Raw genomic sequence first — 23,527 nt, 5'->3', positions numbered from 1 at the left:
CACTGGCTTTTGTATGGTTTTTTATGTGTATGTTTGAACTAGAAGTTCTTTGGGGCGGAGCTGTATTTTTTCTGAATATTAACAAGGAAGGTCAAAAAGAAGATGACAAGGAGGAAGTAATGAGCTTCAGTAGTGCAACCCACAGGAACTGAATTTGCAAAAATGGTATCATTTTTCAGTAGCATAATCACAAAACAACATTCATACCAGAATTCATTCAGAATTCTTACCATTGGCAGATGTGAAAGCAACCCCAGGCACTTGTGGTATAGAAGCATAGATATCTGGTCCAGAAGATGTCTTCCTGCATTCTTTAATAACTAAGTTTGACATTATAATGCCCTCATGAATTCAATTAAAGGGGTTCCATGTCAGAGTATGCTCAAAATGAGAGGCACATTGTAAGGAAATTCTAGCTTAAAAATGTCCAACTAATCCAAGTTCTCTGCTGAAATCACAGTAGTATTGTTAGGTTAGAATCCAAAAAATATTGCTACGTGATGGGAAGGGTTGTTGATAGCATGGTTTTTGTAAGTAGCAACCATATTGTAAGACCCTGCTCTTGAAAAAAATGCCAGATTTCCATAGTCCTAGTAGCACACAGATAGGAATTTTAGAAAATTCTTTCAGCAACACCCCACATTCTCTACACTGGGATAAAAAAAACAATATACAGTAAACACTTTTGCAAGTTTTTGACTCTAAGGTCAAATCCCTGGTCTTGGTCCTTTACATCCTTAGTGGGCCATTTGACAATCATTGCTGTTTGTGACCATACTTCCACCTATCTGCAGTTATAAATTGATATAAATAAAGTATAATACCTGGCAATATTCCAGGTATTGTATGCCAGCAAGTCCCATGTCCCAGATAAAAGATGAGAAGCAGAAAAATCAGTCATTCCTAGATTCACATGTGAAGCAGTCTTCTAGGTGAAACCAGGTAAATGAACCCTTCTTAGGCACTCTTACCAAATTATTTGAAAAATGCCACCAAAATACAAAATATATCAGTAAAACATTTCTGCTGTAACTGGTATGAGAGAACGGAATCGTATGGTATATAATCCCCAGCAATTCATTCAATAAATCAAGAGGAAATCCTGAAAGTATTAAATGCACCAGAAAATCACCATGAGATTCAACAAATATAAAACTTATATGTATATTCTGGTGAAAAGTGTAATACACTAATAAAATGCAGAAAGATTCTCTATTATTCACTTTATTAAAATGTTATTTAAATTTTCCTGAGGGGATGTGCTTTGTGTTAATCTAGCTTCTCCTTCATCAGTCCACACATTATTAATTGTATCTCACAGTCAGTAACAAGCTACAGTTGCTGGCAGGATGCCACCTTAAAATTAATTGCCTAAGGTGGGACACCTTGTATTCATCAATGTTTAAAAGATAAAACTGCCTTGTGCAACTTCCCATGACTGCTGTGGAAATAACAGGTAAGCTATTTAAACCCGGTTCCTAAGGCAATTTATCCACCTTTCATGCCTCTAGTTCTACACTGGAGGGTGTGCAAGGTGGTGGGGAAGGAAGTGGGTTGAGAAGAACAACACAAACATGAGGGTTGGCACCAAGGAGTGAGAACAAAGCACTAAGCCCCAGTGCCCTCAGAGGTGGGAGGCTTCAGAGTAACAGAAATTAAAATGGAAACTCAGATTGGTCTTGGAACAGGATTTTGCTCCAAAAGACAGCATCTGGGTGAAGATTTGTAATTCCATCTACTCAGCCTCTTGACATAAGATGATAGAACACCTGTTCTATCAACTGACCTCTGACTACAGAGGTGTCCTGAGATACTGCTGCTGTTGATTGCTTTCATCCATCTGAGCTTTCAGCTGCTGATAGCTTTAAATCTGGGCTGAAAAATTATTTTGCTTATAATACTTCTACAGAAAGCAATATTTACTTATTTTTCCCCCCCTTCGCTTCCCACCTAGCAAATACTAGAAGACACAGCTTTTTCTAACATACTGCTATCTAATTTATAATTAGCTACATTAATAATATCACTGGCTCCTCTCTGTATCCAGGATTATTGCAGCATTTTAATTTACAGGTACGCAGCACTACTCCTCTGATTGAGTTTCTGACCCCCAAAACCAGATTTCGTATGCCAGCCCAGAGCAGGGTTTGGCACCTCTGTTAAGGAGGTGATGAGGACGGCCCCAAGGGATGCTGTCAGATGCTGCACGGTGACTCCACCACGTGGCAAGCAGAGCTGCCACGCTGCTGAGCTTCTCTTTGACTGTAAATTGCAGTGGAAGGGGCGGTCTCTGCCCGGGGTGTGCAGCAGCTGCTGGGACGAGAACTTCTTCAGGCACCGCAGCCTCATCTGCCCACAGCCCAACACGGGCACTAACAGCTCAGCGTTCATCCCCTCTCTGTGAGAAAGCAACACCATTCCAAACAGGGAAAATTCGGTACAGAAAAAGGGATGGCTATAAATCACTATTAAATCACACTGTTCTTACCCTTTATCTGTTCCTACCCCAAGAAAAAAAAAACTCCTCAGTCATATTGTACTCATTAACAAACATACTGCGCTGCTTTTTTTAGTATGTTGGCAGTTCTTCTCTCTATCTAAAACGTTAGTTTTGGCTTAAGGAATATTTCTAGTCAAAGAGAGACTCAATTTTCTTTAGCAGTATCTCCTTAGAACACTTCTATTTTCACTTTCTACCATCTTTTTAAAGCTTTTTTAAAAATCAATTCAGAGAGCTCTTCTTTGGTTCTCTTTCTTACAGCAAGAGATGGGGGCTAGAATAATCTCAAATTATTCATTTAGAGTGTCCCTTTATTCAGCTGATAATACGATTTAATTTATATAAAGTAAGAGATGAGAAATGGGGTGAGGGGGGAAGTCAACTTTCTCCCAAGCCTGAATGATCGACATTCAGCAAGTTGCACAGCACACGCAGGTGACTCATTCAGACAGACAGACAGACAGATCGTGTGGAGCCTGTTTTCAGTTATGAAGCCCCTTTCCCCATGGTCTGACATGAATTGGCACGGCTCTGGCATAGCCCACATTTTCCAGGCCGTGTCAAACAATGGTTTCAGCTACAGAGGAGGTGACAAACGCTGGGCTGGCAGGGCGCCTCCACCACCCCAAGAACCAGCTCCCCAAGCGCGGCTCAGGCTGCCCCTCCCGCTGCACCTTCCTTTTCTGGGCAAACACTTCCCTCTCCCGGTACAACAGCTAACTACAGCCACACCACACCATTAAAAAACCCCCACGTATTCCCGTCTATCCTTTCATGCGTTACTCTAAATATTTGCATTTAATTTAATACATTTAATTTTAATATTACTCGCCTATTCCCACACGAACGGGATATTGGATGTTTGAGCTTTTTCCCATCTTCGAACAAGAGTCTGGCAGCGCCTGTGCTTTTGGCCAGACACCAACATCCTTTCTAACCCAAACAATTCCATGATTCTATGTCATGATAAATGTAATTTCTGCTGGAAATATTTCTGTCGCCCAGGAGGTATCTGTAGGATATTGTTCAACCTGTATATTGTCAGCACATAGGTGATTTTACTGATGATATAAATAAGTCCCTAATCATTTTTACTTCAGTGATACTCTGAAAATGGTGGCGGACTGTGGTCCAGGGCTGTTTATCAGGAAAAAAATTAACCAACACCTACAGCTGAAGAGTCATTTCCACTTTAGCAATAGTGAAATGTGAAAGGTCTGGGCACAAGTCTGATGAGGAGAGGCTGAGGGAGCTGGGGTTGCTTAGCCTGCAGAAAAGGAGGCTCAGGTTGTTGTTCAAAATAGTTTATTTCACCTGATATTCAAGAAGCCAAGCCACAAGCTGAGTCGAGGTATTTTATTTATTTGCAGCCCCAAGCAGACAGGGCTGCTGAGGGGCAAATCCACAAAGCCTGCATGCTGACTACCAGGATGTTTCAGTATTTATACATTTTAGCAAACAAAGGTATTAATGCTCACTGGCTACAAGTTACATAGTTCTCTTATTAATTTGTATTCTATCTTCTGTTGGTTAAATAATTCCCTTATTCTCATCCTAATTAGTCTGTATGGTCAGGCCTTCTCCTAAGCTGGTGGGTTTCTTGAGCCCGTAAATCACAATCTCCCTGTCAGAATTACCTTTTACCCAGCTCCAGCTGATTCCAGCACAGCTGCAGAGCTGGCTTTGTTAATTCCATCCTTATCTCAGGAGTTCTGCCAAACATTTTGGTGGCCTGTAAATTCTGCATCCTATTGTGTCCACTGTGAAAACTGCCAATCACTTGCTTTTAAAATTTTAAAAGTTTAATTGTAATAAAATTATTATAAAATTAGTAATATAATTAGAGTAATAAAAATGTGGACAATTGTGATTAGGACAATACGAGATAATAAGAACGAAGAGTTACAGATGGTCCAGGTACCTTTTCTGGGCAAAATAAGCCTGAAAAAGGACACACATTAACAGAGGATTAACCCTTAAAAAAAATAGCCTGTTGCATATTCATACACCTCATACATGATGCATAAATTCCATTCACACACAGGATTCTGTCTAGTCAGTATCAACTTCTTCCTCTTAATCCTGACGGCATCTTCAGAGCTGAGCGAGGTGGGAAGAGTTTGTTTCTTCTGAAAATGGAGCAATAAATTCTTTTTTCTCTGAAAGATTTAGGTGTCCTGTGGCTGCTATCTGGTGCGAGTACCTAATTCCTTTCTTTAAAAAATATCTCACATACACAGTTTCTATTTTAACATTATGTTATAACCTAAAGCTATATTTAACGCACTACTTTAAAAAATTAATACGGCATAACTTTCTAACATAACACATGTAATATTCATTTTAATTTTTGCGAAAAGACAATCATATAATACGCATTTTTCCACATCCACTCTCAGTGCTATCTCCTTCTCCCCAAGCTTTAACATCCCCGCATCCGAGATCATTGAAACATGTCAAATACTGAACTTTATCGACCCGATTCTACCGACAAGTATTAAATGCAAATATTTATCCTTTTAACAGCTGCACACCGAGGGACGCCCTCATCACCCCTGCAGCACCTCAGAGGCTGTGGCCAGCTGGGGTCGGCCTCTCCTCCCGGCAACAAGTGACAGCACAGGAGCAATGCCCTCAGGTTGTGCCGGGGATGCTTCAGGCCGGATATCAGGAACAATCGCCCCACAGGAAGGGCTGCCGAGCATTGGAACAGCCTGCCCAGGGGAGCGGTGGAGCCACCATCCCTGGAAGGGTGCGGATGCGGCCCTTGGGGACGTGTTTGGGTGGCGGGCCTGGCAGTGCCGGGTTACCGGCTGGAGCCGGCCATCACGGAGGTATTTCCCGACCCAAACCCTGGCACAACCCGGTATTCCCAGCACCGTCCCGCTCCCAGAGCCGCCGGCGCCCGCATCCCTCCCTCTTCCCGCCGGGAGGCGGGGCCACGGCGTCATCGGCGCGCGCCCGCAGCCCAGCGCCGTCCCCCCTCCCGCCCGCCGGGATCATGTCGCCGCCGCTCTTCAGCCTGCCCGAGGCGCGGCTCCGCTTCACGGTGAGCCTCCCCCGCCTCCCCCCTGCCTTCCCTCCGTCCTTCCAGCCTTCCCTCCGTCCCTGCCGCTAGGACGGGAAGCTGCGGGGCCGGGCTGTGCCTCGGCGCCTCTGGGCCCGCGGCCCGGCCGAAGCTGCTGCCGGGAGCGGCCCGGGCGCTGCTTTATGGAGCGCGGAGTGCGGCCGGGGTACGGCGGGGTGGGAGTGGGAATGAGGGCGGGCTGCGCCCCAGCTCGGCCAAGGGTGGGGGGATCAGTCTTCAGGTTAGCAAAAATTAATGTGCAAGACAATGAAAGTGGAGCGTGCCCCCAGCAGCAAAACGTCCGGGAGTATTGCACTTGCTGCCTCTGCTGAAGGATGCTTTTCCTTTCCCAGAGTTGGGGGGCTCCGTGTGTTCCCGGTCTCTGGAGCCCCTCAGGTTGTCAGATGAGAGGGTGGGATTTGCACAGGAGTGCTCGAGGCACAAGCACTCGATCCCTTAGAGCGATTTTGTAACAGGAAGTAGTCATTTTTAGACCACCTTCTTAGCAGGAGTCGTGTGCTTTTTAACATCTTCATAAACGCAGGACTCGCAGGGATCCCATGCGAGTTTGCAGCTGGTAGGAAATTGGGAGGAGCTGTTAACTCCCTTGAAGACAGGGAGAGGCTCTGAGGCGCACGATGCCGTTCTTGGGGCTGTCCATGCAGGGCCAGGAGTTAGGCTCTGTGATCCGTGTGGGTCCCTTGGACTCAGTGTTCCCTGATCTGTGTCCCAAAGCATCATAACCACCTGAAGCTGTGAATGTGCCAGCTGAGACAATGATAGGTCCAGTGTTGGTCACAAGAGCCTGATCCTCTGTGTGTCCTTTAGAAATGCTGTTTTCACCAGGCTGTTAGCCCCCGTTTGAGGTGAGATGCTCTACTAGCTCATGTGCCCAATTTCCTATGTGCTTGTTATTTGCCCTTCTTGTTACAAAGGTCTCTCTATAAACTAACGCATGGTGTGTGGCAGAAAGATTCCTTGTTATTTCTGTCCAATGCCAGAAGAAGGAGGAAGATCCTTTTACTTTTGTACTGATGTTGTAACTTTTCTCTCTTTGCATTTTGGTAGACATCCACCAGAGAGGCTCTGATTAACAAAAGCATCAAGCCATTGTTGAATGCATTTAACCAGGTTCCTGGAAGGTAAGTAAAGGTCACTTGTTTTTTTTTAAATTGCCTGTTTAGATAAGTTTTAGGAATCTTGTGCCTGAGGGCTGTTACTAACTAAGGTGGAATGTTTGCATTTGCAGTGAAAATGAAAAGAAGTGTACGTTGGATCAAGCTTTTAGAGTTGTTGTAGAAGAAGAAATAGTAAGTATTTTAAATTGCTGAAGCTTATCTCTTGTTGAAGCTCACATTTCTATTAGCAGGCTAGTAGATTAATGTAGCAGCAACTTCCTTTAGTGTAAGAAAACTTTATTAAAAACAGGAGCTATGTAATGGTGAGGTAATTGAGATTAAATACAGATGATTCAAGGAGGTAGGTAGAACCTTGTATTTTACAGACATCACACTGTAGTGAGACCTGTTGTCTGAGCCTTTTCTAGCAGTTCAGTTCATAAACATGCATTGTTCAATAACTGTACTTAAAAAGTGGGTGGAAGAGGTAGGATTGGAGTAGATGTCAGAAACAAATTCTTCACTGTGGGGGTGGTGAGGCACTGGAACAAGTTGTCCCAAGATGTTGTGGATGCCCCATCCCTGGAAGTGATCAAGGTCAGGCTGGATGGGGCTTTCAGCTACCTGGGCTGGTGAAAGGTGTCTCTGCCCCTGGAAGGGGGGTTTGAACAATGAGATATTTTGACCTCCCCAAATCAAAACTATTTTGTGATTTGTTACTTATGTAACAAAGCTGCCCTGTCAGCTGAAAAGACTGATGAAAGGAGTCAAATAGTGTCTGATCAAATAATATTTGAATGAAGTCTGGATGTGGGATATTAATTTTCAGAGGCAAATGACTGTGCATTTGGGTCTTTAGTGGCTGGAAGCAGTCAGGAACAGTTTAATTCTCAATAAAAGCTTACTACACTTAACTGATAGGTCAGATTTCAGAGATTGTTTTGGGAAATTGAATGTCAGTATTTGTTTTAAATATACCTACTTGGAAACAAGAATTTCAGTTTTGTTAGATACATTATGGTCAGACTGGAGAATTTCAACAGTGTTTTCTTTCTCTAGATAAACAAAGCTCCATGTGAGAATCTCCTGGCAATTATTTCTCTTGCTATTAATGGAGTCACAGAAGGTGAGCATTGAAAGGACATCTCTCTTTCAAATTTATTGGCAGTTTTAGGGACCATTTAGGGGAATTTTTAAATCTTGATTTCTGTAAATCATCTACTGTGGTTATCTTTGGAGATATATGGCTCTTATGCTAGTGTTTAGTTTCAGAAGAGAAATTAAGTATAATATAATTCAATTTGATTATATATGTGACATTTGTGTTGGAATCTTTTTCTTTTTTTTTTTCTTTGTTAAGAAAGAAAGATGAATGGATTTGGTTGCAGCATGATTAGCAGTTTCTTTGTCCAGCACTCTAAAATGATAGAAGTTTCCTATCATAATTTCAGAGATGAGACCAGTGAGGCAGAGAGGTAAAATGACTTGGCAGAGGCAGAAATAACATCTCCTGTGTATCTGAGCTCATCTCCTGTCAGGATATGGCTGGTTTTTAGATACCTGAATCTGTTTCAATAACAGATTGTGTCAGAAATCAGTGTGCTGTTCTCCTCTGAAGTGACTTTTGCTCTCTTCCTTTAGTTTATTTGTTCACATTATTCATCAAGAATTGTTTGTTTCAGTAAGTACAGGTCAGTTACATGTGTGTTTTATGAGCTGTAGAATAACAAGAGCTGTGCTGTGAGGAATGCAGGCACTGCCTGCAGAGCATGGGTGGATGGACTTGGAGCACTGTTTTAGTGGTGCTTGAAAAGGCTCTCAGCCTTCATGGATGTGTGTAGAGGGACTAACTGTGGGTATAGAAGTCTGAAAAAGTTCGCTTGCAGTCTGCAGAAAGATGGGACATTGTTTCAGATTTTGAGGTCGTTATAACGGTGATTTTTTTTTATATTTGTTTTATGTTAGTGCAAAGCTTTTGCAAATCTCATTTGAATATGTGTAGAAATAACTTTAATGAAAGTTCACATTTTAGCCTAAGTTTTCTGTTAGGATTTGTAAGAACCCAGAAGAACTTCTTTCTTCTACCTTTTTTTAATAAAATGTCCCTCAAGTGTAATTCATCTCTTTGTTTTGTATTTCAGTTCAAATTTGTTGAATAAAAAATTCCCTGTTCCTTATAGGTATCTGCACTGCATCAACTCCTTTTGTGCTTTTGGGGGATGTTCTGGATTGCCTCCCTTTGGATCAGTGTGACAAAATTTTTACTTTTGTGGAGAAAAATGTTGCTACATGGAAATCGGTGGGTATTTTTGCAGAATGTTGCATTGTTTGGCCAGAGCTTTTGTCTACAAGAACCATTTTAATGAACAGAATTTAACTGTCTTTGTGGCTGACACTTAAGTGTCAGGAACTCCAGAGACAGCACCTGAAAAGCATTCTAATGTCTCAGTGTTTTCCTAATCTGGATTTTCTAACTAGAACCTCCTCCCATAGTCATTCAGGTTGATTTGTTTCCGATTACATTATGGCCCCTGAAATATTCACAAACTTGTTAATCCAAGTGTCTACCAATTTCTTCTTCCAGATCACCAGTATTGTGAACACTGTGAATCTTTTGTGTGTGATCTTTGCTTATTTGTATAAATCACACATGGAGTAATAAAGGAAATGAGTGTAAAAATTAGTGCATTCCAAGAAAAAAAAGTGGCTGGTGTTCTTGCAGTTCATTGTCACACGTGGTTTTTCTTCATGAAGGCTGCATGTAAATGTGTTTCATGCTTTCTTGCAATTTGTGGGACTTGCCTTTTTGTGAAACCTGCCTGTTATGTAAGGGAAGACTCAAATTTAGAGTTATCTGTAGGAGTGACTCATACTTACTCATGTCTTGTGATTGGATTAAATCTGCTCAAGAAGGTTTTATGATCTTTTAATGTTCTAAATACTTTTACTCTGTTTCAGAACACATTTTACTCTGCGGGGAAGAATTACTTGCTGCGCATGTGCAACGGTGAGTGGTAGTTTTTTGGGGAGGGAAGAGCAGTACTAAAGAGCTTCCTATCTCAGGAAATGAAAATTAGTTTAATAATTTGATTTAAATTCAGATGTGCTCAGTAAGTAATGAAGTTAAAAGGTGCATCGCTCTGAACAGATACCTATTCTTGGTTATAAATGTAAAAGTCATTCAGGCCTCAGGGAACTTTTCATCAGTGGAGATCATTTTAAAAGAATGTCATTCCTCAGCCATGACAACGCCTGTATCCAAGGCTATATTTGAGTAGGATTCATTCAGATTTATTTTTTATTGGTGTTGAAGGTGTTAGGAGAATTGGCAGAATGCATTTGGAAGAAGTGTGTCTGATCAGAGGGAGTCATTGGCATTTGAATTTACAATTATGAGCTTCCTTAGCTCTGTAGGTCATGTAATTAGCAAGTCTTGAATTCTGTTGCATGAGAAATTAAAAGAGGGATAAATACTAATATTATTTACTTTTTACAATATTTAGATCTCCTAAGAAGATTGTCTAAGTCACAAAACACAGTCTTTTGTGGAAGAATTCAGCTCTTCTTGGCTAGGTTATTTCCACTTTCAGAAAAGTCAGGTGAGATTTTTTGCATTTCATCACACTTAGCATTGAGACTAAATAAGCTGAACCTTTCAAGTCTGTGATGGTTGCAGACCAATTCCAGTTGGACCAAATCACTTTGCATTTGCATCCTAGTTCTTGTGTCTTTCCTTGATGTTGTGACTTTTATTTGCTTTGGTTTCAGATGTAAGTTTTTGCTCTGAGAATTGAATATCAGTATTTCATAACAGAGTTGGGAACTTCACAGCTTCTAAGACTTTCTCTTTGTTTTTCACAGGGCTTAACCTACAGAGTCAGTTTAACCTGGAAAATGTCACTGTTTTCAATACCAATGAACATGAGAGCACTCTGGGACAGAAGGTGAAAATTCCTATGTAATTTTTCACTGATTCTGCAGTTAATGTGTAAGATTGTTTGCACAAAAAGTGTTTAGGACTGTAAGGTCATAATTTGGTTGTCCCTCTGCCAGACGAAGCTCTTGTTTTGGGAATAGGCATTCCCAAATTGAATGTTTACAATAAAAAACACTGTGAGAGCTCTGTGTAAACTGTAGTGGCATTTTTATAAATCTTAAATATTTTTTTCCTATTTAGCACACCGAGGAGAGGGAAGAAGGAATGGATGTGGAAGAAGGTGAAATGGGAGATGATGAAGCACCAACAAGTTGGTGAGCTGACAGAAGTTTAAAAGCTGAAGCAAAGCTTTATAAAGTGAAAGGAGAAATGCTGTTTGGGAAATATCTTTAAATGTTGAGATCCAAATTCTCCTCATCTTCTGCCCTCTGAAGATTAGATGTATCTAATCAGTGAAGCCTCCTGGCAATGTCTTAATTGTTTAAGTTGTCTGGAAAACAGAAATGTACAGATTTGAAAAAGTTGTATACCCTGGCTGAGAACCACTCCGGTTTTGAGAGTTTTACAAATTCCTTTCACAAAACTCGTGATAAGATGTATTCAGGGATTTTGAGTAGATGCTTAAGGAGAAAAAGCTGTGTTCCCCTTCATGCCACAGATGGTGAAAAACTCCTAAGATCCCTTTTGTTTACTTTTTTGCTTTTATGGTGAGAAAGTAACAACAGACTGAATGGAAAACTCTTACAAGGACAAATTTTGAGTTACAGATTCCTCTGTGATGGTTCATTACTGACTCACTAATTTACTTCCAAAGTGAATAATGTTTTCTGGGGTTGTACATTCCTGAGTGAATTTGAATATAGTATATTGCTTTTCAATATGTTCTTTTTTTTTCATTATTTCTTCCACAGTTCCATTCCAATAGATTATAACCTGTATAGAAAATTCTGGTCACTTCAAGATTATTTTAGAAATCCTGTGCAGTGCTATGAGAAGGTGTCATGGAAAACATTTCTTAAGGTAATCTGAGTTCATGCTTCAACCATTCAGCCTAAGTAAAGGTCATTGTTTACATGAGTAGCAGTGACTGCATGAGCATGGAGCAGTTCAAAGGCTCAGGCTGCTGGAAAATGATAGTGCATGAGGGAATGCATTTTGTTGTTTTCTTAAGTGAGCCTTTTACAGTAAATGAATATATTGTGTTGAAATGTACAATAAATTTCCTACTGTATGTCAATACCAGAAATACTTCATATGTTGCAACAGTGCCAGAAGTACCCTTTCTTTTTTTTTTTTTTTTTTTTTTTTTTTTTTTCTTCTTTTGTGGTTTATTAGCTGCAAAAAGCAGAAGTTGTGGGTTGGGGTGGGTTTTTTTACCCCAAGAAGATAAATAGCTCTATGTAGTCATTGCTGTTATTTTTGAGTAGTCATACTGATGCCAGTGGCATCCTAAAGATTACTGGTTTCTAACAAAGCAAATCTCTTTGTAGAAGCAATGATTTGAATGTCCCTTTCAGCCAGCTGTTTCAGTTTTGCTTAGTATGAATGTTGATGAGGATTTATTGCTGAGGTCCTGTTTCTTCAAAATTTGTCACTCCGTATTTATTTAGTTCAAAGAAGCTTAGATATTTTTTAATCTTCATTCTCTGTGTTCTGGAAATAAGAGCTGACATCTGCTGTGACATCCTAATATAAATCTAATTTATGACATTACTAATGGGGCCAAAAAAAAAATACCCACAAAAACCACCACAGGTGCAGTTCAGAAACTGATCAAGGCCAGACTTTGGTCTTTCAGATGAAATTTTTTACTGTAGCACTGTCATCATGTGAATCTTTTTTCTTCATGATGTCTAAACAACAAATCATTGTTCAGAATGTAAAATGTTGTTTTTCTTAGCATACTTTAAATATTCTACATGATTAAATGTTCTGATGTGATAACATTTTCACTTCATTTGTGGTGTTCAGAGCAGTCCTGCACATCAGTAACAAATGGGTTGTTTCAATGGGCTGATAGCAGATCTACCAAGTATTTTACTACTTGGCTTTACATCTGCTAAGGTTCAGTATTGTTTTCATGTGGTAAATAACTCTGTTTTATAGTACTCAGAAGAAGTTTTGGCTGTTTTCAAAAGTTACAAATTGGATGACACTCAGGCTTCCCGAAAAAAGTTGGAAGAACTAAAAACAGGAGGAGAACATGTGTATTTTGCAAAGTTCCTAACTAGTGAAAAGGTACGTGGCTTCCCTTCCAGGCCAATTCCAGAATTCCAGGCCAATTGAGGTTGGAAGGAACCTATGTCTGGTTCAGCTTCCCTGCTCAAACCTCTCAGCTGGAGCAGTTGATCAGCACTATGCCCAGTTGAGACTCCGCAGTTTCTCTGGATATCCCATTACACTGTTTGGCTGCTTTATTTAGATAGATTTATTCTGTTCCTTTTTCTATTTTATTCTTTGTGGGTTGCCTCTGTTAATTAATGACTCAAGGGCTTCTATTTCTGGAATAAGTGTCTTCAGTAACACTGCCATTTGTTTATTGGATTTCATTTCTAATGTTGCCTTTACAAAGATAAATTAAAAGAGAGTAAATATTGAAAGATCTTTTGCTTTTTTATTGTTGTTTAGCTGATGGATTTACAGCTGAGTGACAGTAACTTCCGTCGTCACATCTTGTTGCAGTACCTAATACTATTTCAGTATCTAAAGGGACAAGTCAAATTTAAGAGGTAATGTGAAAATACTTTGTGTTTTGGGGATGGGGAACTAAGAACTTGGAGATAAACCAAAATATTTTAAAATAGTTTGCCTGCTTATTCTGAGTTTGTGGAACTTGGAGCCTTGGATTGGTAAATACAGGATATGGCTGAAGTTATTTTACAGCAGGAAAGCAGAGGTCTCAATTAATTTCTCTGGTCCTCTGCCTGATTCTTTGCCCTCTTGTGCTCTCATGTTGGTTGGACTTGCTCAAAATTGTGCCATTTACTCTACAGGCAGAAATGCAATCTGCTCATCTTTGCAGAGTAAGTTTTCTGCCAAGTTGGTGAGTTGTGGGGTCTCAGAGAAGTAGAGGCCATTAAAATTTGCTTACAGTGAGTGCCAGCCATGAGAGGGAAGGAGACTCTCCTTGGCAGCACCCAGTTGTTAAGAGCAGAGCAAGGTACTTGTGTGTGGCATCATTTTGAATCTATACTGACTCTGCAATGTGGCACTGGTTGCTGATTTGTTTTTCCTTAGTGCACTGCACAACTCTGTCTAAAATGGCAAGAAATAGCAATGGTGATTATTGCTTTTATCAATTCATGGGATAGAACCAAACCCCATCTGTTCCTAGTCTCTAACATTATTCTGAAGAAAAACCCATCTCTCTCATTTCCTGTGCCCTGGGCTGTATGTGCACATAATAATTAACATCCTTAACAAGGCAGCTGTCTCCCACCTGCTATATATTGCTTTTTGTAAACACTTCTCAAAGAACTTTGTAAGCTAGGATCATTATCCTAATTCTACAGATCATTTATCAAGGCAGTCTAGTGGCTGAGAAGGAATGAAATTCAAGTCTTCTGAATTCCAGTTCAGTCCTTTTGAGGTGACAGTCATTTCAATGTCATTGCATTAAAATGTTCATTATAAATGGTCACTTATTGGTGGTCAAGGATGGCATGAGGTACAGATGGTGTAGTATAACACTTGCTGAGTGTTTTTGAGGTAAATCTTTTCATTATGCCCATTTGCTGTATTTTGGGTCCAATATTGAGTTTTGATCTTGAATCACTCAATGGGCTTCCTGTTGGGCGAATCTACACCTTGAAAGTGTAGTCCCCAAGCACATCTAATTAATTCCACAAACTAATAAGTGCCCTGGGACCAGAGCAGTTCACATTCAAAGCACTTTCCTCAGATCTCCTCTTAACACCCCTCAGAAGGTATGTAGTATAACTTCTGTGTCCTCAGCACACTTTCTGATGTGCTGGTTTTTTTTCAATTCCAGTTCAAACTATGTTCTAACAGATGAACAGTCTCTTTGGATTGAAGATACTACAAAAGCAGTCTACCAGGTTGGTACAGTATCTACTTTCATTAAAATTACATGGAAGAATATTAAGCAGGTAATATTGTATCAACCACCTTTAAAGCAGTAGCCACCATTTTCTCTGGAGTTCTTTTCCTACATGTTCTGCAACAGATACAATGCAAAAAGTTCACCTTCTTTTCTCTCATTCATAGCTTCTTTCAGAAAATCCTCCAGATGGGGAAAGATTCTCAAAAATGGTAGAGGTGAGTATTTTGATGCCTGCCTGAACAAAGTCTATATAGCACATAAAAAAGCAGTTTCAGCTTATACTAGCTTTTGTAACACACCTGTTATATCTGAGAAAACTTTTACCTCATCCTACTAAAAAATGGTCTTTAAAAAAGTGTCTTTTTATTTTGTAGTCATATTTTATCCCATGTTTTCATTAATACTCTTTCTTTCTTCTTTGGGGGAGAAACAGAGATGTGCCTGTATGTGCATGTGTACATACAGGATGGTGGGTTATTGGAAAGCAAAAAACATTTCAAAGTTTTTGCAGATAGGAGTCCTGTGCCAAAAGACATGGAAATGAAATACAAATGAAATTAATCAAAACCCTAGAAATTGTCTTTTTGCTTTCCTTTTTCCCTTTACTTTGACTGCATCTGTTTTCTTGACTAGACCAGGGGAGATAAAGCTTTTCCCACAATTTTTGAAGAGAGGAGTTACACTATTTTTGCGTAAATCAGTCCAGTTTATAGCCTAAGATTATACTGATGATCTTCAAGACAGTGACTGAACCACACAACCTAGAACAAAGTTTTCCCCTTAATTTTAATAACTCCATTTAAAACTTTGGGGTCAGCTCTGAAAGTGCTTATGACCCTAACAATGTGCAATACTTTCTGTCTTTCTACAGCATATATTAAATACTGAAGAGAACTGGAACTCGTGGAAAAATGAGGGCTGCCCAAGCTTTGTGAAAGAAAGGTAACTGTGCAGGTTACTGTGCAGAACTTATGGAGCAGAAGCTTTCTGCTGCTTGTTTGAAATGGTTGTTCCACTTCAGAATTCGGTACCCGTGGTGTATATGAGCATTAACCACTCACACAACTTGGAGATCTGTACAGCTGCCTGTCCCTTCAGTGAGTGCAGGCTCTTAGATGTCTGCCAAAAGTCATAAGGCTTGCAGTGTGTCAGGGAGGAGGTGCTTCTGAGTGTGTCTGCTCTCAGGAGAGGATTCTTCATTGTCTCAGAGCAGTGTTTTGTGGTACTGGGATCCAGTGGTCCAGGGGACTGGAGCAGGTTTTGCTGCCTCCTGCTTTCAGCAGACCCTAGGTTGAAGTGGTTAGTGCCTGACTTTTCCATTTATCCCTTTGGACTGCCTCTAATGAAGCCTTTGGCATTATGGCTTTGGGCAGGGCAGCATACCTGGAGTTTGTGTAACAGTTCTGTTACACAATTTATTTATTAGTTTGCCACTTGATGGTGATCACTTACCTTAAAGAGAATGACAATTAGATGGCTTTCACCACTGAAAGTTTCCTGTGTTACTAACTAGTGGCAAAACTTGAACTTTGACTCCGTGTGTCTACTTGACTGTCTTGAGGGGATGACCAAACATTTGTCTTCCACCCTTCTTCATTGTACACACAGACTGGCCTCTTTGTGGTAAGAAGCATGTGGGTCGTTATATCTTTGGAGATTCCCTTTTATTGGAGAGATGATGTGCAGCCACCTCTTCATGACTTTAGCTGTTTGTAAATGAAAGGATGGGGGGCTGTTAGAAGAGAGAAATTACTGTTTCAGGGGGATTGTGGGGAAGTAAAATTATGAAATTTGACTTTTATAAATATTCTGTCTCCTTTAGATCTCATCCAGAGTTTCAGCTTGGGTAGGTCTTGCCCTAACCTCAGTGCTCTGGGACCTCCATTCTCTAATCCCATGAAATCAGGTGCAGCTGGGGAAAGAGACCTTGCAACCATGATACCAGCAGCAGGGTAGATCACGTCCTGCTGGCACAATTGTGATTTTTTTTCTTCTGTTTATTGGGATTCTGGTAGACCTTTACATTTTTGAGTGAACTAATTTTGGTGTCTGGCAGAATCCTATATCTCTACTTTGCCTTCTCTCTCCTTTTCCCCACTGCCTCCTTCCACCCTTAGACTCACTGTCCCTCAGTCCTTTCATTATGATTTAACTTGGCACCATCTCAAGGTGAAAGGTGAAGGTGAAACAGCTTTTTTTGTTCTTGAGATGTTACTGGTTTGACACTAAGGAGCATCTTTTTTTTTTTTCTTTAGACCTGCTGATTCTAAGCCAATGAGGCCTGTGAGGAAGAGGCCAGCTCCAGAGGACTTCCTAGGAAAAGGATCAAACAAAAAAATCCTTATGGGGAAGTATGTTGGTTTCTCTTTCCTTTACAAAATTTCTGGATTTGGCTTAGTTAATTGATTGGAGGGATTTTGTATTTGGGGTTTTTCTCCCCGCACTGTTTTTTCTGTACACCAATTTTCAAACATCCTTACTTTGGAACTGCCAACGAACAGCCAAAGGATATATCACTCTTTTAAAACTTGCAGTAGGCTTTCTTTCCTTATAACCATCTTTTACAGATCCCTTTAAAACAGTCCATGAGTGTGGCATGGTAGGATGATGAACATAAACAATGTGTGCTTATGCTTTTCTTTTCAGTGAGGAGCTGACCCGCCTTTGGAATTTATGTCCTGATAACATGGAAGCCTGTAAATCTGAGAGTAGGTAGGTAAAAAATGGGTGTGTCATTGTTTAAAGCTAACTAATTAGCATTCTAATTAAAGAGTTACAGAATTGGCATAAGGAAGATGTACAAGATGATCTCAGGAGATGTGCATTTTACACTTTCAGAGAAGGTGGTTGTATCAGTCTTTGCCCTGAAACCTCTTTACAGTTTTCCTCACTTCTTCGAGTGTTTATGCTGCCAGTAATTTTCATTGCTTGCTAAAGTAAAATCTAAGCTGAAAACCAGATGAAGAGTCCCCTTTTGTAGAACATGATTGTATAATTAATTACCCTATATAATGAAGGAAGATTGCCAAGTCTGGCTCTGATGAAGTTAGCATGCTGCTTGGCTATGATTTTCGAGCAGGCCTGTGCTTTAAACAATGCTAGATAAGAGGAAATTTGCTATCAGCCATTGTTCCAGCACATACTGTGTCTGTTTGTGGGGCAGATACAGAAAAATGTAATTATTGCTTGTCCCTTATGCTTGCACAATTGTAGGAAATGCTTAAAATATACTCTGCTACACAACTTTCTTTGTTACAGATACCAAAATCTCTTTTACTGTGCAGACATGATACAGAGTAAGAAAATTTGGAGAAGGAATGGGACAGTTCCCAAAGAGAACTCTGCTAATAGTGGCTGTAAAGTCTGGTTGTGTGGGGAGAGGTGCAAGCTGTGCAGATTTCCTGGGTGGAGGAATTGCTTTCCTAGAGGTTCAGAGCTTTGCAGAGGAAGTGCTCTCCTTTCTTGTGAGGCTGGGATGTACGGGAAGGCCTTTGACAGGATACTTGCCTTTACTAGTCCAAAGGATGAAGGTGGAGTTGTGCTTGGAACCAAAGCTTTTGGTTCTATGTATGTGATTGTATTGTGCTGCAATGCCTTTAAATAAAAATAAATAAGGCCCTTAACAGATGTAGATAAACAAAAAAAATGCATGGTAAACACAAAATAGATGCCATGGCATCCAGATTCAGTTGCAGGTTTTTGTTACGGGCTTTTTGTGACTGTATGTGGTCAAGTGTAGCTTTTTGCTTTGGTTCTTCACTTCTCCATTCAAATGGGGTAATGTTTCCTTAGCTGTCCCCCTTTTAGATGGTTGTTCTGGGGATAATGTGGCAGGACTCAGATGGGTTTTCAAGGTGCTGGCTTTTTCCAGTAGTCAGTGATAATCCATGGAGCGCTGCTGCCCTGGGCAAAATGCCTTTTTCAGAACAAAATTGAAGTGAATTTATAGACCAGTGTGCTTACCCCCTGCTCCAGCCCTTTGCTAGACTCCCTTCCAGAAGCAGGTGTGTCTCTGTCAGCATTGGGTAGGAGAAATACAGATCATTATGAGCTTGCTTTGCACCACTGAGAGTCTTGGCTCTCAGTAACCTACAGCTCCCACACAATCTGTGTTTCTTGGGTAGAGTCTTCTCAGCAGCAAACCATCCTGATGGTGTGAAATTTCATTTCTGTTCTGTTTTTAGGTCAGGCTTCCTTTTGTGCTGCTTTGGGTACCTGTCAGAACCCACCACAAGAGGTTCTGAGAGCAGATGGAGCTGAGGTGGGGGGTGGCAGCGACAGCCATGTTTTGCTGCTGTCAAATGGCACAAAACTAGCAACCATTTTAGACTCCTGAGTGCTTGTGAGCTGTGCAAATGCTGCTGACAGATGTTGATATCACCTCTTTGTATGGCAGGAGGTTTAAATGTATATAATAGGCAGTGCTAGCAACTGCTGGCACACTCTAGTGATTATGCAGTTAATAATTTTATAGCAACATGTATCAAACAGTTTCTTTGCTTATTTAAAATTGTTGAATTTGAGTGAGTTGGTTTGGGATTTGTATTTTTGTCCTCAGTAGATGAGTTTGAGATGTGTCTGCAGGAACAAAGATTATCTATTTTAGAGCAGTTTGTGAAGCATATTAAGCTCCTTATTTGATTTTTATTTTTTTTTTGGTAGGGAATATATGCCAACACTGGAGGAATTTTTTGAGGAAGCTATTGAACAAGCAGACCCTGAAAACATGGTTGAAAATAAGTATAAGTATGTTCATCTCTGCTGTGTTTCACTTGATTTTAATCTGTTTCATGTTTGTATTGTTAAAGAAAACAGACTGTTCTCAGCATTACTAGTATCTGTGTAGGACTCCAGAAATGTACTAAAACTGATTAAATTTGGACAGAATTATATTACTAAATGTCTCAAATCTTTCTCTGTGTTTTTATAGATGCCATACTTTAATAATCAAACTTGTGTTTTGTTGTAGGGCTGTGAACAATTCTAACTATGGCTGGAGAGCACTGAGGCTTCTGGCACGCAGAAGTCCCCACTTCTTCCAGCCAACAAACCAACAGTTCAAGAGTTTACCTGAATATCTAGAAAACATGGTAATCAAACTAGCCAAGGAGCTGCCTGTAAGTAATATTATCCTATAATAATAAATGCTGAATTCATTCACTTTCTGGTTGTCCCTCTGCAGTCCATTTGGTACATGGGGACAGAGGGGGAGAAAAAAAAACAGGAAAAAAGTTTGTACACTGAAGTAAAAATTGCAAATAAAATTAGTGTAATTTCTTATGGAAGGTATAAGCTGGAATCATGGCTCCTGAATATACAGGGATGGCAGGAAAAGAGGCAGCGTGTGCAGCTGATGGTGCTGTGCTAAGTGTTACCAGAACTTTACAGCAAGGTTTGCCAGAGTTCTTCTGTCAGCTCCCTGACTTCTAAAATAAGCAAAACAAGAATAAATCTTGTGGAGCTGTAAGATTAAGGCATTAACTCTTTGCTTGTTCAACAGTACAAATTTGAGTCCAGGTGGGGCCTTTCAGATGGCTTTATACACAGTGATCAGAGAGGCTGCCAGTGGGGAAAGGGCACTTTCTGCACCTCTGAATTGGCACACAACTCAGCAATGTCTTGCAGATACAAACCCCTGCTTCTCTACCGAGACCTTCCTTCTCTGTGATGTGAGGTCTAAAAGCTGGAGTTTAATAAATGGCTGTTTTGTGTGTCCAGCCATCAGAGTTAACTGTAAGCTAAGAGCAAGTTCACAAAAAATGTGAAGATTGTAATTTGTTGAATGTATTAAGGTGTGGCTGCATGCAATATTCCTGGTGGTACTGTCATGTGCCAAAAGCAATGGCAAGAAACAACTGTGTACCTAAGGCCCATGGCTGAAATATAGAAAAAGATGAAACCTACTGGCTGATCAGTACCTGAATGAGGGAGTGAAAAGTTTGTTGTTTGCGTATTTGATTGCCACCTTCCAGAAGTCTGAAAGTACATAAACTTTGGGGAAATCCCAAGTGTGGAATAAAATTAGTGAATAACAATAATAATAATTTTTTTAAAAAAAAGATCATCAGTAGTGATCTTAAATTTGGTTGGCTGGGTTGTTTTTTTTTTAAGCAAGTGATAAAGCTCGCTATGGAATGCTTAGTTGTTGTTACTATGAAAAGGAAGAATCCTATTAAATCAGTGGATGCTTTGATGAGTTTTTTTTTAGTTAGTAATATATTTTATTAGAACTTACTGGTGTTTAGCAGACTCTTGGGGATTTTTGATTCTCATGTGGGATTGTGTCAGGCTTTCCATTCTAACACACATTCCAGAGACAAGCACAGAGCTGTAGAATTTCTCTTTGAACACAAAATTCATCCAGTGATGTTTAGTTCTTTCATTGTAGCCTCCTTCTGAAGAAATAAAAACAGGTGAAGATGAAGATGAGGAAGATAATGATGCTTTATTAAAGGAAAACAATGAAAGTAAGATTTGCATATTCTCAGTCTTACCAGTTTTTCTCTTGATGTGTGTTGCAGAATCTGTGTTTTAACATAGTTTCCACTGAGGGCCGTCAGTCCTGCTTAGCCCAGTGCATTAGCACCAGCAAGCACAGCCTTTTTGGGACACAGGAGCAGCCTCCCAGTGTCCTGGCCTGCAGTGCTGAAAGCTTCCAGCCTGTTGGATTAGCACTTTCACTAGGAGCCTCTTTCACCTTTTCTGCTATCTAGTCTGTGTTGCCAGTGTCACTGGGTGTTCAGGGCTGACATGTCAGCTGTGTGAGTGCTCCTCACCCACTTTCCTGTTCTCTCTGCTCTTTAATCACTGGGGTAAGCACTTTCCCCTGGCCCCTCCTGGGGTAGTAACTGGAACTTTCAGAAATGGATATATTCCACCTCTGACATCTTTAATTCTTCATTTAAAATACCTTAGAGGCAAAAGTTTCTCTGGAAGAAGAGCAACCTTCCTGGCAAACCTCATCTCACTCATTGTTCTCCACAATCTGTGTCTGTCTCTTGCCTTTAATCCTGGCATGTCCTGCTCCTAGGTCTCCTTCCCCATCTCCTTTGTCTGTGAATCTGCCATCTTCCATCCTCATTCATGCCTTCATCTCACCCTTGTGGGTTGTAACCTTGTGTCCCAGCTCCTGGATCCAGCACGGGCAGATGGGATGCACAGGGCATAGAAGCCAAACACTGGGTACCTCTGTTGCAAGCTGTTTTCTGTCAGTGGAAAGCTACCTGTGGGCTTCTGTGAATCTCTCTCATGTTGCCCTTTTCCATCCAGCACTTGACCTTCTCCACAGTCTCCTTTGCAATAGTAGAAAAATTCTTTCCTCTTCAGCTTAATGCTAATTCACACAGCCTTTGTGGTGTCACTGTGGGGGATTTACATCTTTCTTTAAATCTTGTCTTAAAGCAATGATGGCAGAGCCATGGTCTGCTGTGCTTAGACATAAGAGAAATGATCTGAGGGCTTTTATTGTTTTGTTGTTCTGCATCTTTTGTCCTTTTTCTGGATGTGACTTTAGGTCAGATAAATGACTGTGACTGATAAGGGCTGGAGAGACTTGAAATTTCTACTCCGTGCCACCTCTCTTCAGGTGGCACAAGAAGGGACTAATTTTTGATAAGATATTACTTTTAAAATATATATATTTTTTAAAAAAAATAGGAGTATGATTAATTTCTCTATGTATTTGAATTTTTGGTGTTTTTTCTTTAAAATTGTGAAACAAACACGGGTGGTAAGCTGTAGATTGTAGACCACAATAAGCTGTGAATGTGCAAACCCATCTGTAATGACTATAGCACTTGGCTTCCCAGCAGAGCCCAGTGTTCCATGGGTTTTATGTCAATGCCAGAATGATAGAAAATTCCTTAAAGTACTGACTGCACTTGAAATTTACTGTCACAGCCCTTCTGCCAATAGGAACAGGAGAAAAAAGGAAATGAAACTGGGTTTGTTTGTTTGGGGTTTTTTACTTGGCTTGACTTTGAGTAAGGTGACTAAAAAATTCCAAAATGCAGCTAAATTTTAAAGATCACTCTGTATTTTAATGCTATAACTGACTTGTGTTGAAGTCTGTCAAAATCCTTGTTTTCATTTGGAGGAGGCAGTTCTGATGTATTTAAGACTTAGGCACTTCTCTCAATATAAAAGGAGATAAAATAAAAAGCAAGAAAAAGGAGATAAAATAAAAATCAAAATTTTCCTTATTTATGGGCATTAAGGGACATAGCTTTTGAAACCCAGGTAAACACCTGTAAAAATCCGCTCTTGGAGCTTAAGTAGGTGTAAGTCAGTCTGTCAGTAAATCAGCAGAGGATTTAAAATGGGGAGGGTTCATTTGCAGTGTCTGGAGGTGCTCCCTGTGTCTCACTGCTGCCTTCTGTGTTTTCCCCAGGCCCAGAGGTGCAACGGGACAAAGCCATGACGGGCGAGCAGATCGAGTCCTTCGCCAGCAGGCTGGGGGAGCAGTGGAAGGCCTTGGCCCCCTACCTGGAGATGAAGGAGTCTGACATCCGGCAGATCGAGCTGGACAGCGAGGACGTGAAGATGAGAGCCAAGCAGCTGCTGGTGGCCTGGCAGGATCAGGAGGGCTCTCAGGCCACCCCTGAGAACCTGATCACGGCGCTGACCAAGGCCGGCCTCGGGGAGCTGGCCGAGAGCCTCACCAACGACACCGAGGGCAGCAGCTAACTCGCCTCGGACGCCAACTGACTGACTTGGGGCTGGGGGGTTGGTAATTGTGACTCTTCTGGTGCTTGCCATTGATAATTGTTACTTTTGTCACTAGGTAACAGATTTTTGATAGGTATTTTATGTTCGGTAAATGATATAAAGCTTTTTAATATTA

At 40.7% G+C, this 23,527-nt stretch overlaps 1 protein-coding gene across 1 annotated transcript; it reads left to right on the top strand.

Annotated features, from left to right (window-relative positions):
* The first annotated feature begins 5,481 nt into the window (after positions 1-5,481).
* On the top strand, positions 5,482-23,527 carry THOC1 (THO complex subunit 1). Its single transcript, XM_054285208.1, has 21 exons — positions 5,482-5,549; positions 6,636-6,709; positions 6,817-6,877; positions 7,745-7,811; positions 8,866-8,984; positions 9,644-9,692; positions 10,189-10,284; positions 10,547-10,629; positions 10,863-10,936; positions 11,534-11,642; positions 12,729-12,860; positions 13,251-13,351; positions 14,614-14,680; positions 14,850-14,900; positions 15,557-15,627; positions 16,941-17,036; positions 17,332-17,397; positions 19,348-19,431; positions 19,655-19,802; positions 21,074-21,152; positions 23,075-23,527. Exons 1-21 carry the CDS (start codon positions 5,502-5,504, stop codon positions 23,368-23,370), a joined length of 1,971 nt encoding a protein of 656 aa, XP_054141183.1. The 5' UTR covers positions 5,482-5,501; the 3' UTR covers positions 23,371-23,527.

The sequence above is a fragment of the Melozone crissalis genome, unplaced genomic scaffold, assembly GCF_028551555.1.
Source record: "Melozone crissalis strain CALT ecotype California unplaced genomic scaffold, PUWL_Pcris_2 ptg000042l_1, whole genome shotgun sequence".
NCBI lineage: Eukaryota > Metazoa > Chordata > Aves > Passeriformes > Passerellidae > Melozone > Melozone crissalis.
Note: the sequence above shows the minus strand (reverse complement) of the source record. Positions and strands in the feature narration are given on the sequence as shown.